This window comes from Nerophis ophidion, linkage group LG09 (assembly GCF_033978795.1).
Source record: "Nerophis ophidion isolate RoL-2023_Sa linkage group LG09, RoL_Noph_v1.0, whole genome shotgun sequence".
NCBI lineage: Eukaryota > Metazoa > Chordata > Actinopteri > Syngnathiformes > Syngnathidae > Nerophis > Nerophis ophidion.
In genome coordinates, this window is record NC_084619.1 from 60703203 (window position 1) to 60716594 (window position 13392).

The window sequence follows — 13392 nt, forward strand, 5'->3', positions numbered from 1 at the left end:
CGTCCTGTTGAAGACAAAGAAGAAAAATAACTCCAAACGCATTCACGCTGTCTTTTGCGTCTCCGTCTTCCATCGCCGTGTCAATTATTTCATCCCCTTTCCTTCATTTTTACTGTTTTTTTTTTGTTAATTCGTGTTGAAGAAAGCAACACCAAAAAGCTGCCAAGATGCCGCGAATCATGATAAAAGGAGGCGTCTGGCGCAACACGGAGGTACGTCTTTGCATGGCTAGCTCGGTTAGCTTCATGCTAACTGCTAGCCGTATATACTTATTCATTTTTGGCTACAAGTTAGGTAATTAACTGCATTATAATCACTTTTATTCCTCCATGACGACGTTTTTGACTTCAGGAATATAATGTTTACTGAATGTTAGCGTACGTCACAGCTAACAAAACAGAATATGCGCTTAAGTTTCTTGCCAGTCATTATTAAATATTTAATTATTTACATGACATTATATCAGACAGATATTTTAAACACCATTCCAGCGACATAAATGTATTTTAATTAATGATTAAAACCGGTGAAAATGCCCTGTGATGAGGTCGCGAATTGTCCAGGGTATACACCGACTTTCGCCCGATTGTAGCTGAGCTAGGCACCAGCGACCCCAAAGGGATGGATGGATTCGGTTAAAATGCTTTAAATTGTAAAATCCACCGATCAAAATGTCGCAACATTAATATTTATTACTCCTTTACAACATTTTAATGTTGTGTTTCATAGAGATGTCCGATAATGGCTTTTTTGCCGATATTGTCCAACTCTTAAAGGCCTACTGAAATGAGATTTTCTTATTTAAACGGGGATAGCAGGTCCATTCTGTGTCATACTTGATCATTTCGCGATATTGCCATATTTTTGCTCAAAGGATTTAGTAGAGAACATCGACGATAAATTTCGCAACTTTTGATCGATAATAAAAAAGCCTTGCCGGTACTGGAATTAGAAGCTGATGTGCGCGTGACGTCACGTGTTGTAGGGCTCTTCACATCCTCACGTTGTTTATAATCATAGCCACCAGCAGCAAGAGCAATTCGGACCAAGAAAGCGACGATTTCCCCATTAATTTGAGCGAGGATGAAAGATTTGTGGATGAGGAAACTTAGAGTGAAGCACTGATAAAAAAAAGTAAGAAAAGGTGACGGCTATTAGACACATTTACTTGGATAATTCTGGAAAATCCCATATCTGCTTATTGTGTTAATAGTGTTTTAGTGAGATTATAAAGTCATACCTGAAAGTCGGAGAGCTGCGGTGAACGCCAGTGTCTCTGAGAGAAGCCAAGGTCACAGCTGCCTTTTTGACAGCTGCAGGAGGAGGTCGCATAATCCACTCAAGTTTCTGGTAAGAGCCGACTTAATGTCACAATTGGTTGACATGTGGTAGAGAAACATGTTCGCTTGACTGCTCTGTTAAAGCTTCACAACGAACAAAGAAACACCGGCTGTGTTACGGTTGCTAAAGGCAGCTACAATCCAACGCTTTCCACCAACAGCATTATTCTTTATAGTCTCCATTATTAATTGAACAAATTGCAAAAGATTCAGGAACACAGATGTCCAAATTACTGTGTAATCATGCGATGAAAAGAGACTACTTTTAGCCGTGTGTAGTGCTGGGCTAATATGTCCGCTACAACCCGGGACGTCACGCGCACGCGTCAACATAAGCGTCATCATTCCGCGACGTTTTCAACAGGATACCTTGCGGGAAATTTAAAATTGCATTTTAGTAAACTAAACCGGCTGTATTAGCATGTGTTGCAATGTTATTAATATTTCATCATTGATGTATAAACTATCAGACTGCGTGGTCGGTAGTAGTGGGTTTCAGTAGGCCTTTAATTAGGATGGCACTTCTACTTCCGGTTGAAAGCTCTAAACCAGGGGTGTCAAACGTACAGGTTTTATCCGGCCCTCTTAATGAGTTTGCCAATTATAAAAGTGAGCTGCTTTTTTTGGGGGGGGGACAAAAGAAACTGCTGTTCTAAATGTGTCCACTTGATGTCACAATAGCAATTCTGTTAGGCAAGCAAACGGTTTATACCAAGCAAGAGGTACACAGTAAAGGGGGACTGTGACTCCTCCTCTTTGATTGATTGAAACTTTTATTAGTAAATTGCATAGTACAGTACATATTCTGTACAATTGACCACTAAACTGTAACACCCGAATGAGTTTTTCAACTTGTTTAATCACGTTAATCAATTCATGGTGACCGACCCTCGTGAAACCAAATCTGCCGTTTTATGTCTTCTGCTTCAAACACATTGTCGTTTGGCACCCTTGTTGCCCCAAAATATCTGTCAAACACGAGAAAAGTGAACTTTACACTTTTGAATAGTTTTTACCTGCGTTTCTTAGAGTTTGTTGAGTTAGCTCTGGATTGATACATGGACATGACAAAGGAGGTATTTGATACTTAGAAGAGTTTCCATGTTGTGTTTTTGTTCAATCCCATAAAGACTGTGACTTAAAGTTGAATCCTGACTTTGTAGATACACTGAGACCAGGTCTAAGGTCATTGTGTTTTTGAAACTGCACCAATTTCCTCAGCGTTTTCAGCACATTTGAAGTGTTTTGTCCATGAGGATGATTTTCATAATGTGCTTGTTCTATTTTTGGCCAAAGTAAAACAACCTGAAGTTGTCTTTATTTTAAAGTTATCATGCCATGGTTTTACCATCACGGCCTACTTGGGAATAGATTTTCTTCCATGCGGCCCCTGAGCTAAAATGAGTTTGACATCCCTGCTCTAAACAGAAGTACGCAAACTCCTCCAAAAGATGGCTCCATAGCACAAAAAATAACACACCTTATTAGTGTCTTTGCATGGTTTTTATGAAAACTCTTTGCAATATGGCTGACAGCCAAGAAAAATTCACATATTAGTTGCACCGTTTTTTGTAAGCCACAGGTTTCAGAAAGTAGCGGCTTATAGTGCGGAATTTACGGTTTTAATTTGCATACTCCAGGATGAGATCCTCAAAGCAGCGGTGATGAAATATGGAAAAAACCAATGGTCCCGAATCGCCTCTTTGCTCCACCGCAAGTCAGCCAAACAGTGCAAGGCACGATGGTGAGTTTGTGCTCCCTCTTCTTCCTCACATCTTTGAAATGTTCCCTGAAAAGCTCTCTCTCTTCTTGGCGTCTGCCCGCAGGTACGAGTGGCTGGACCCAAGCATCAAGAAGACAGAGTGGTCCAGAGAGGAGGAGGAGAAGCTGCTCCATCTGGCCAAGCTGATGCCCACTCAGTGGAGAACCATCGCACCCATCATTGGACGCACCGCCGCCCAGTGTCTGGAGCACTATGAATACCTGCTGTAGGTTCTTGGACCAGCACACTTCCACACTTCCTACTTGAGCCGCTGTGTCACCTCCTGGCTGGGGTTTTGTCTTGTAGCGACAAAGCGGCTCAACGAGACAACGAGGAGGAAGTGGGAGAGGACCCCAGGAAGTTAAAGCCAGGGGAGATCGACCCTAATCCTGAGACCAAACCTGCCAGGCCAGACCCCGTGGACATGGATGAAGGTAAGCAACAGGGAATTTTGCATTATGGATTGACAAGGGATAATATGAATGACTTCCCACTGGTGGTCTTGTGTGTCACCATGATTCTGATGATGTTGGCTGCTAACAACAAGCTGCACGGTGAAAAACAATTTAAAGTGAGGGACACTGTTTACGTCTTGTGGTCCTTCATTTCTATCCATCAATCTTCTTCCGCTTATCCGAGGTCGGGTCGCGGGTGCAGCAGCCTAAGCAGGGAAGCCCAGACTTTCCTCTACCCAGCCACTTCGTCCAGCTCTTCCCGGGGGATCCCAAGGCGTTCCCAGGCTAGGCGGGAGACATAGTCTTCCCAACGTGTCCTGGGTCTTTCCCCCGTGGCCTCCTACCGGTCGGACGTGGCCTAGGGAGGCGCTCGGGTGGCATCCTGCCCAGATGTCCCAATCACCTCATCTGGCTCCTCTCGATGTGGAAGAGGAGGCGCTTTGCTTTAAGCTTGTCCCGGATGGCAGAGCTTCTCACCCTATCTCTAAGGGAGAGCCCCGCCACCCGGCGGAGGTAAATTCATTTCGGACACTTGTACCTGTGATCTTGTCCTTTCGGTCATAACCCAAAGCTCATGATCTTTATTTCCATGGGTCATAAAAAATATAGATAATTATCATTATCGATCGTTAGACTACTGCAACTCACTTCTTGTCGGGATCCCCAGCAAGAACATCCAGAAGCTGCAGTACTTACAAAATAGTGATGCTTGGATCCTGATGAGAGTGCGGAAATGCGACCACGTCACTCCAGTTCTCAAATCCTTCACTGGCTCCCTGTTCCACTCAGGATTGAAAACAAAGTCTCCCTACTAACTCACCAGTGCTTCCATGGAAATGCCCCCCTTTAGCTCAAATAACTGCTCACCCTCAAATCTTCCACACGACACCTCCGCTCCGGACAGGCTAATTTCCGAGGACAAAGCTCTGAACAATGGGAGACTGGGCTTTCTTCTCCGCCACTCCTAGTCTGTGGAACGATGTCCCTGACCACCTGAGGGCACCACAGACTGCGAATGAGTTTTAAAAAGGGTTAAAAACCCTTCTTTTTAAAAAAGTCTTTTTTAGATGTATGTCTGCTAGTTCTAGCTATTAGGCTGTACTGGTTTTTATTTTAATTTTTTTTAAAGCACCGTAGCACTTTGAGGTTGTTTGCTCAATCTAAATTGCTTTTACAAATAAAATTTATTATTATTATTGTTATAAATGTATTATTGTGATACAGTTTTCAGCCATATAGTCTAGCCCAGGTGTGTCAAAGTCAAGGCCCACGGGCCAGATCCGGCCCACGATTGAATTATCTATGTCCCCCTGGGATGATATTTGATTAGTATTAGACCCGGCCCTTTGTAGTTGTGTCATCGGATTTGCGGCCTCATGTTTTGGACACTCGGGTGAAGAGAGGGGCGGAGCTTTCTACCGATCACCACCTGGTGGTGAGTTGGCTGCGATGGTGGGGGAGGATGCCGGACGGACCTGGGAGGCCCAAACGCATTGTGAGTGTCTGCTGGGAATGTCTGGCAGAGTCTCCTGTCAGACAAAGTTTCAATTCCCACCTCCGGAAGAACTTTGAACATGTCACGAGGGAGGTGCTGGACATTGAGTCCGAGTGGACCATGTTCCGCACCTCTATTGTCGAGGCGGCAGATCGGAGCTGTGGCTGCAAGGTAGTTGGTGCCTGTCGGGGCGGCAATCCTAAAACCCCTTGGTGGACACCAGCGGTGAGGGATGCCGTCAAGCTGAAGGAGTCCTATCGGGTCCTTTTGGCTCATAGGACTCCGGAGGCAGTGGACAGGTACCGACAGGCCAAGCGGTGTGCAGCTTCAGCGGTCGCGAAGGCAAAAACTCGGACATGGGAGGAGTTCGGGGAAGCCATGGAAAACGACTTCCGGACGGCTTCGAAGCGATTCTGGACCACCGTCCGCCGCCTCAGGAAGGGGAAGCAGTGCACTATCAACACCGTGTATGGTGCGGATGGTGTTCTGCTGACCTCAACTGCGGATGTTGTGGATAGGTGGAAGGAATACTTCGAAGACCTCCTCAATCCCACCAACACGTCTTCCTATGAGGAAGCAGTGCCTGGGGAATCTGTGGTGGACTCTCCTATTTCTGGGGCTGAGGTCGCTGAGGTAGTTAAAAAGCTCCTCGGTGGCAAGGCCCCAGGGGTGGACGAGATCCGCCCGGAGTTCCTTAAGGCTCTGGATGCTGTGGGGCTGTCTTGGTTGACAAGACTTTGCAGCATCGCGTGGACATCGGGGGCGGTACCTCTGGATTGGCAGACCGGGGTGGTGGTTCCTCTCTTTAAGAAGGGGGACCGGAGGGTGTGTTCCAACTATCGTGGGATCACACTCCTCAGCCTTCCCGGTAAGGTTTATTCAGGTGTACTGGAGAGGAGGCTACGTCGGATAGTCGAACCTCGGATTCAGGAGGAACAGTGTGGTTTTCGTCCTGGTCGTGGAACTGTGGACCAGTTCTATACTCTCGGCAGGGTTCTTGAGGTGCATGGGAGTTTGCCCAACCAGTCTACATGTGCTTTGTGGACTTGGAGAAGGCATTCGACCGTGGCCCCCGGGAAGTCCTGTGGGGAGTGCTCAGAGAGTATGGGGTATCGGACTGTCTTATTGTGGCGGTCCGTTCCCTGTACGATCAGTGCCAGAGCTTGGTCCGCATTGCCGGCAGTAAGTCGAACACATTTCCAGTGAGGGTTGGACTCCGCCAAGGGTGTCCTTTGTCACCGATTCTGTTCATAACTTTTATGGACAGAATTTCTAGGCGCAGTCAAGGCGTTGAGGGGTTCCGGTTTGGTAACCGCAGGATTAGGTCTCTGCTTTTTGCAGATGATGTGGTCCTGATGGCTTCATCTGACCGGGATCTTCAGCTCTCGCTGGATCGGTTCGCAGCCGAGTGTGAAGCGACCGGAATGAGAATCAGCACCTCCAAGTCCGAGTCCATGGTTCTCGCCCGGAAAAGGGTGGAGTGCCATCTCCGGGTTGGGGAGGAGACCCTGCCCCAAGTGGAGGAGTTCAAGTACCCAGGAGTCTTGTTCACGAGTGAGGGAAGAGTGGATCGTGAGATCGACAGGCGGATCGGTGCGGCGTCTTCAGTAATGCGGACGTTGTACCGATCCGTTGTGGTGAAGAAGGAGCTGAGCCGGAAGGCAAAGCTCTCAATTTACCGGTCGATCTACGTTCCCATCCTCACCTATGGTCATGAGCTTTGGGTCATGACCGAAAGGATAAGATCACGGGTACAAGCGGCCGAAATGAGTTTCCTCCGCCGTGTGGCGGGGCTCTCCCTTAGAGATAGGGTGAGAAGCTCTGCCATCCGGGAGGGACTCAAAGTAAAGCCGCTGCTCCTTCACATCGAGAGGAGCCAGATGAGGTGGTTCGGGCATCTGGTCAGGATGCCACCCGAACACCTCCCTAGGGAGGTGTTTAGGGCACGTCCAACCGGTAGGAGGCCACGGGGAAGACCCAGGACACGTTGGGAAGACTATGTCTCCCGGCTGGCCTGGGAACGCCTCGGGATCCCCCGGGAAGAGCTGGACGAAGTGGCTGGGGAGAGGGAAGTCTGGGTTTCCCTGCTTAGGCTGTTGCCCCCGTGACCCGACCTCGGATAAGCGGAAGATGATGGATGGATAGACCCGGCTCGCAGGCCACAGCCACCTGCTGTTTTACACGCACCAATACTCCATCAGTGTTGGCGCTAACAATGTCTTCAAAATGGGGTCCCAGGGACCCCATCAAGTCATAAAAATGAGGTCTCACACTAAATTATTGGGGTCCCACTTTTTTGTAACGTTTGGAATTTTTTTTTACAAATGTATTCATTATTATCCTGTTATATCAAAAATTCTATATTGTGTTTTGGAAAGAGGTTGTCATAAATGTAACTTCATTTATTTTAAAAAATAATACAAAAGAAAACACATTTTTATGCGTATGTAAATGTATTCAGTTATAAACATTCACTTTCTTCTTTCCTTCATGGATCAAAACTTTACCGCTGCTAGTATTTTTTTCTTTATTTTTGTTGTAATATTTTCAGAATGTGTTTGTTCCATATTGGGCCAAAGTAAGACAAATAAAACAATCTGAAGTTGTCTTTATTTTTTTTAGTTTTAATGCCATTATTTTAATAGTCCGTCCCGCGGGTGCACAGATTTCCCGCCATGCGCCCCCTAGATAAAGTGAGTTTGACACCCCTGGTCTAGCCCTATTGTGTACTTTTGACTTTTTTTTTTTTTTGATAAAAAATTTTTTGTAACTTAGTTTAAATATTGTTTTAATATTGTGACACTGTCAATATCATCATAAATGCATAGAAAAATGGACACGTGATTGATTCTTGGATGATTGCTATTGGAACTGGACGCATAAAACCTGATTGGTACATCCCTCATTGCAACTGTCCAAAGTTGTTTAAGGTGAAGAGAAAATCAAAATACAGTAGAATTTTCTAACAGATTGAAGACAAGTTGACATTTTTAAAAGTACATCGACTCAAATGGCGATTGATCGGGTTACCACCTTATAAAAATCTCAACAATTTGGGAAAATAGCCATGATATTCAGCCACAGTGAAGAACCTTTTTGTCAACTTGTGGTGATCTGGAAAGTCATTTCAGTGTTTATGTTGTCATAAAATTAAGTGAATGTGTTCAGATGAGCTGGAGATGCTGTCTGAGGCGCGAGCTCGACTGGCCAACACGCAGGGCAAGAAGGCCAAGAGGAAGGCCAGAGAGAAACAGCTGGAAGAAGCCAGGTCACCTTCTTCTCATTCCTCCATTGTTCACCATTGAAGCGCGGATGTTTATTCCACTTCTACTTCTGTGTCGCAGGCGTTTGGCGGCGCTGCAGAAGCGTAGAGAACTGAGAGCAGCTGGAATCCATCTTTCCAAGAAGAGGAAGAAGAAGAGAGGCGTGGATTACAACGCCGAAATACCCTTTGAAAAGAAACCTGCTCAAGTCAGTAATCATTCTTGGTATTGTTATTGTTATTGCTATGGTCCTGCCATTAGCTGGTGACCAGTCCAGAGTGTAGCCCACTTTCTGCTCGAAGTCACTCGGGATAGGTTCCAGTTTACCCATGACGCTTAGCACTGTAAAAAAATGGGAGTTTTTGTATCTTTATTATTATTATTATCATTATTAATCTAGTTCATTTTCATTATATTTGATAATATTTTTGATACAATATCTATTTTTATGTTTGTCATCATTGGTAGCCTTATTGTTGTATTATAATCTTTTGTATTATTTTTTATTGTTATACTGACATAGGCTCCAATACCCCCCGCGACCCCGAAAGGGACAAGCGGTAGAAAGTGGATGAATGGACGGAGTATTATTCATTGAGCATTTTTTTTAATAGAATTATCATTATCGGTACACCTATTTTTGTAATTATTAGTCATTATTCTAATTACATTATCTATGTTATTTTATCATTATTACCATCAAAATTGTTCATCATTATTTGTAAAATGTTATTATAATTATTTTAATTTATAAATATTTATTAGATTAATATCAGGGTCGATGTTTTCGTTGGAGATACCACCCTTCACTTTACCTGGCAATGGATCTGCTAAGCTTCGCTTTCGGGTCAGACCGACGAGGCCGCCGAGTCGTGACGATCGCTTTATTACTAGTTTGGCAGGACACAACCAGACTCATTCATGACTCTATTGCACAATGCGAGCGCTACCTATCTCTCTTTTACTCACCAACTCACTCACTCAGCCAACACGCAGACATTCTCGCAAACACGCTACTTTTTAGTATTTACTAACAAGTGTATTTTTCTTAAAGCACAGACCAGGAGTGGCAACCATAAGTCATGAATCATTTAATATAATGTCTATAATGCTTTTTATTCTATTCTAACCAAATCTTTGATTATGGCAGACTATATGTAATTTGGAAAATTGTTCATTAAGTGCAACAAGAAAAGCCCAATGTGTTTAATGCATTTTGATTTCTGTTTTAACTTTATAAAATTATTCTTAATGTGCAATAAGAAACATTTGTTTAATGTATTGTAAGATTTTCTGTTAAAACAATGTAATAATAATTATATAAATAATCAACAAAATATTTAATCTAAAATATATTATTAATGATTGATATGTACATATATTTATAATATTGTTTTTTATCATTTGTTTATTTTATCCTTAAAATTAGTCTTATTATTTTGTAATCATTTGAAATGATTATTTTATCACCATTTTGAAATGTTTTGTATGTTTTCTGCAATTATTGTTTATCCTTATTTTCATAATTATTATTTGTATAATTAATGTTTTATCATATTTTTAGAATTTTAATTTTATCACCATTTTAGAATTATTATTTTATTACCATAATTATATTTTAAACTTTATTAAATCTTCCTCCTTATTTTCTAGTTATTTAATCTTCAGCGTTTGACGATGGTCATTATTATATATTTTGTTGTGTTGCCTTTCAGGGTTTCTTTGACACCAGCATGGAAGTTTATGATCCTCAAGGACCAAACTTCAAGCGCCTCAGACAGCAGCACTTGGATGGGGAGTTGCGCAAGTCAGTCACATGACACGCGGCACCACACAGAACCTCACTTTCCAACATGCGTCCTCTAACTGGTCCTGTTGTATTTTGGTTTTGGTTTTTTACAGCGAGCGCGAGGACAGAGAGCGCAAGAAAGACAAGCAGAAGATCAAGAAAAAGAAAGAAAGCGACCTGCCCTCCGCCATCCTGCAGACCAGCGGCGTTGCCGAGTTCACGAAGAAGCGATCCAAACTGGTCCTTCCTGCGCCGCAGGTAACCAAGGATGTTTGACTACCTTTTCAACATACTGATATAGTCTATTTATCTAGCCTAGTGATCCAGTCTACTGATTTAGTCTAGTGATCCACTCTACTGATTTCGTCTAGTGATCCAGTCTACTGATTTAGTCTAGTGATCCACTCTACTGATTTAGTCTAGTGATCCAGTCTATTGATTTAGTCTAGTGATTCAGTGTACTGATTTAGTCTGGTGATCCAGTCTACTAATCTAATCTAGTGATCCAGTCTACTGATCTACTGTAGTGATTGACTCTAGTGATCCAGTCTATTGATCAAGTCTAGTGACCCAGTCTGCTAATCCAGTCCAGTGTACCAGTTTAGTGATTGTCTACTGTGACTTAGTCTAGAAATCCAGTCTACCAACCTAGTGTAGTGTTTCAGCCCAGTGATCCAGTCTACTGATCTACTGTAGTAATCCAGTCTACTGATCTACTCTAGTAATCCAGTCTAGCGATCTAGTCAATTGATCAGGTCTACTGATCCAGTCCAGTGTACCAGTCTAGTGATCTAGTTGACTGGGACTTAGTATAGGGATCTAGTCTAGTAATCCAATCTACCGACCTGGTCTAGTAATCTAGTCTACTGTGACTTATTCTAGAAATCCTGTCTACCAACCTAGTCTAGTGTTTCAGCCTAACGATCCAGTTTAGTGATCTACTGTAGTCATTCAGTCTAGTGATCTAGTCTACAGATCCAGTCCTGTGTACCAGTCTAGTGATCTAGTTGACTGTGACTTAGTCTAGGGATCCAGTCTACCAATATATTATAGGGATCTAGTCTAGTGATCCAATCTACCGACCTAGTCTAGTAATCTAGTCTACTGTGACTTAGTCTACAAATCCTGTCTACCAACCTAGTCTAGTGTTTCAGCCTAACGATCCAGTTTACTGATCTACTGTGGTCATCCAGTCTACTGATTCAGTCTAGTGATCTAGTCTACTGATCCGGTCCAGTGTACCTGTCTAGTGATATAGTTGACTGTGACTTAGTCTAGGGACTCAATCTACCAATATAGTATAGTGATGTAGTCTAGTGATCAAATGTACCAACCTAGTCTAGTAATCTAGTCTACTGTGACTTCATCTAGAAATCCAGTCTACCAGCCTAGTCTAGTGTTTCAGCCTAGCGATTCAGTCTACTGATCTACTGTAGTCATCCAGTCTACCGATTCAGTCTAGTGATCTAGTCTACGGATCCAGTCCTGTGTACCAGTCTAGTGAGCTAGTTGACTGTGACTTAGTCTAGGGATCCAGTCTACCAATATAGTCTAGTAATCTAGTACAGTGATCTAGCTGACTGATGGAGTCTATAAATCCAGTATTGTGATCTAGTTTAATGACATAGTCTAGTAATCTAGTCTAATGACAGTGTATAGTGATCGAATCTAATGATCGAGTCTAGCGATCTATTGAACCAGTCTAACGATGGAGTCTAGTGATCCAGTTTACAGATTTTGTCTAATAGTCTAGTCTAGTGATCTACTGATATAGTTTAGTAATCTAGTTTAGTAAAGTGGTCTAGTGATGTAGTCTAGTGATCTGATCATGACGACTGAACATGACGACTGAACCGTCCTCGCAGATTAGCGATGCTGAGCTGGAGGAAGTGGTGAAAATGGGCGTGGCCAGTGAGGTCGCCCGCCAAGCCGCAGAGGAGAGTGAAGGCGCAAACTCCGCCTCCTCCACCCTGCTGTCGGAGTACAGCATCACCAACAACATGACGACCGGCCTGCGCACACCTCGCACCCCTGCTGCCCAGGACAGAATACTGCAGGTAAGACTTATGTTCCATCCTATCAGAGAGGTAGGTTTTATTCCAAAAATGGACTTATGGGAATGTTGCTAAGTCTCTTTTTACAATTTTTAAAATCAAATCCATTTTTCAAGGATTCAACTTTTTACTGCCCAGCATCATTACAAATAAATCTTTCATACTTTAATGTACATACTTTTAAACACCTATATCAAGCTTTTTTATTACACTATTGAAATAAAAATGACATGATGGCCGCCCGAATGCAGCTGAGATAGGCTCCAGCGACCCTGACAGGGACAAGCGGTAGAAAATGGATGGCATTTTACCAAACATCATGAATAATCTTGATTATTTTGGCCATCATCGTCCTGCCCTAATGGACACACTCATTCATATTCTGTGTGTACGTAGATACACACATACTTCCTTATACATATTCTTGTAAACTTATATACAATTTGTACTTTTTATATACACAATTATATACATATTCTATACTTGCCTATATACATGCTTATTAAATACTTACTATATATTTGCTTATGTACATACACATACTTGTTAAATACTATACATTTACTTATATACATACTTACTAGGTGTGTAACGGTACGGTTATTTTGTATTGAACCATTTCGGTACGGTGGTTTCGGTTCGGTTTGGAAGTGTACCGAACGAGTACACATGCTAGCAGCGACCGGGCTAGGACAAAATTTAAAAGCCAGAGCTGGAAGACTCTCCTGCCTCGTTAACATCTCCCGTTTGGGAACACTTTGGCTGCGCGATACAACAATGGAGGACGGAGGTTTGCCGATATTGTTCAGCAGCTGCTTCTGACAACACGTAAAACATGTGTTGCACCTTTCCTTCTTCCGGCTCCCAGACCGTAGTCGAGCAGCACAGGGGAGACACTCCTCCAGGGCTGATGGATTCTCGGGGGCAACACCCTTCACTCTACCCGGCAGTGGGTCTCCACAGCTACGGACTCCAGGGTAAATGAAGAGTCCGGCGATTAGTTGCAAATCATGGCTTTGAGGTTTTGCACACAGCCAATCCAACAAAACACTAGCCACTTGCGCACTTGTGCTGAGCTCCCTCACCTCGCTCGCCCACACACTCACTGACGTCACATGCTGTCACATATTAAAGGGCCACACACACATACGTTACTCTCATAACACATGCTAACCCATTTGAAGCGCCACCACTGCATTCAAGCAGCCCCTCCTCGGCGAGTCAGGCAGGGCTA

The 13392-nt window shown here is 43.5% G+C and overlaps 1 protein-coding gene across 1 annotated transcript in view; it reads left to right on the forward strand.

Annotated features, from left to right (window-relative positions):
• Nucleotides 1–13392, forward strand: part of cdc5l (CDC5 cell division cycle 5-like (S. pombe)) — a 25110-nt gene continuing 11718 nt past the window's right edge. The window contains exons 1-9 of the mRNA XM_061911386.1: nt 1–212; nt 2981–3084; nt 3167–3328; nt 3409–3536; nt 8221–8320; nt 8397–8523; nt 10031–10122; nt 10218–10362; nt 11970–12161. Of these exons, the coding sequence (XP_061767370.1) occupies nt 168–212; nt 2981–3084; nt 3167–3328; nt 3409–3536; nt 8221–8320; nt 8397–8523; nt 10031–10122; nt 10218–10362; nt 11970–12161 (1095 nt within the window). The 5' untranslated portion in view covers nt 1–167. The remainder of the gene's footprint in view (nt 213–2980; nt 3085–3166; nt 3329–3408; nt 3537–8220; nt 8321–8396; nt 8524–10030; nt 10123–10217; nt 10363–11969; nt 12162–13392) is intronic.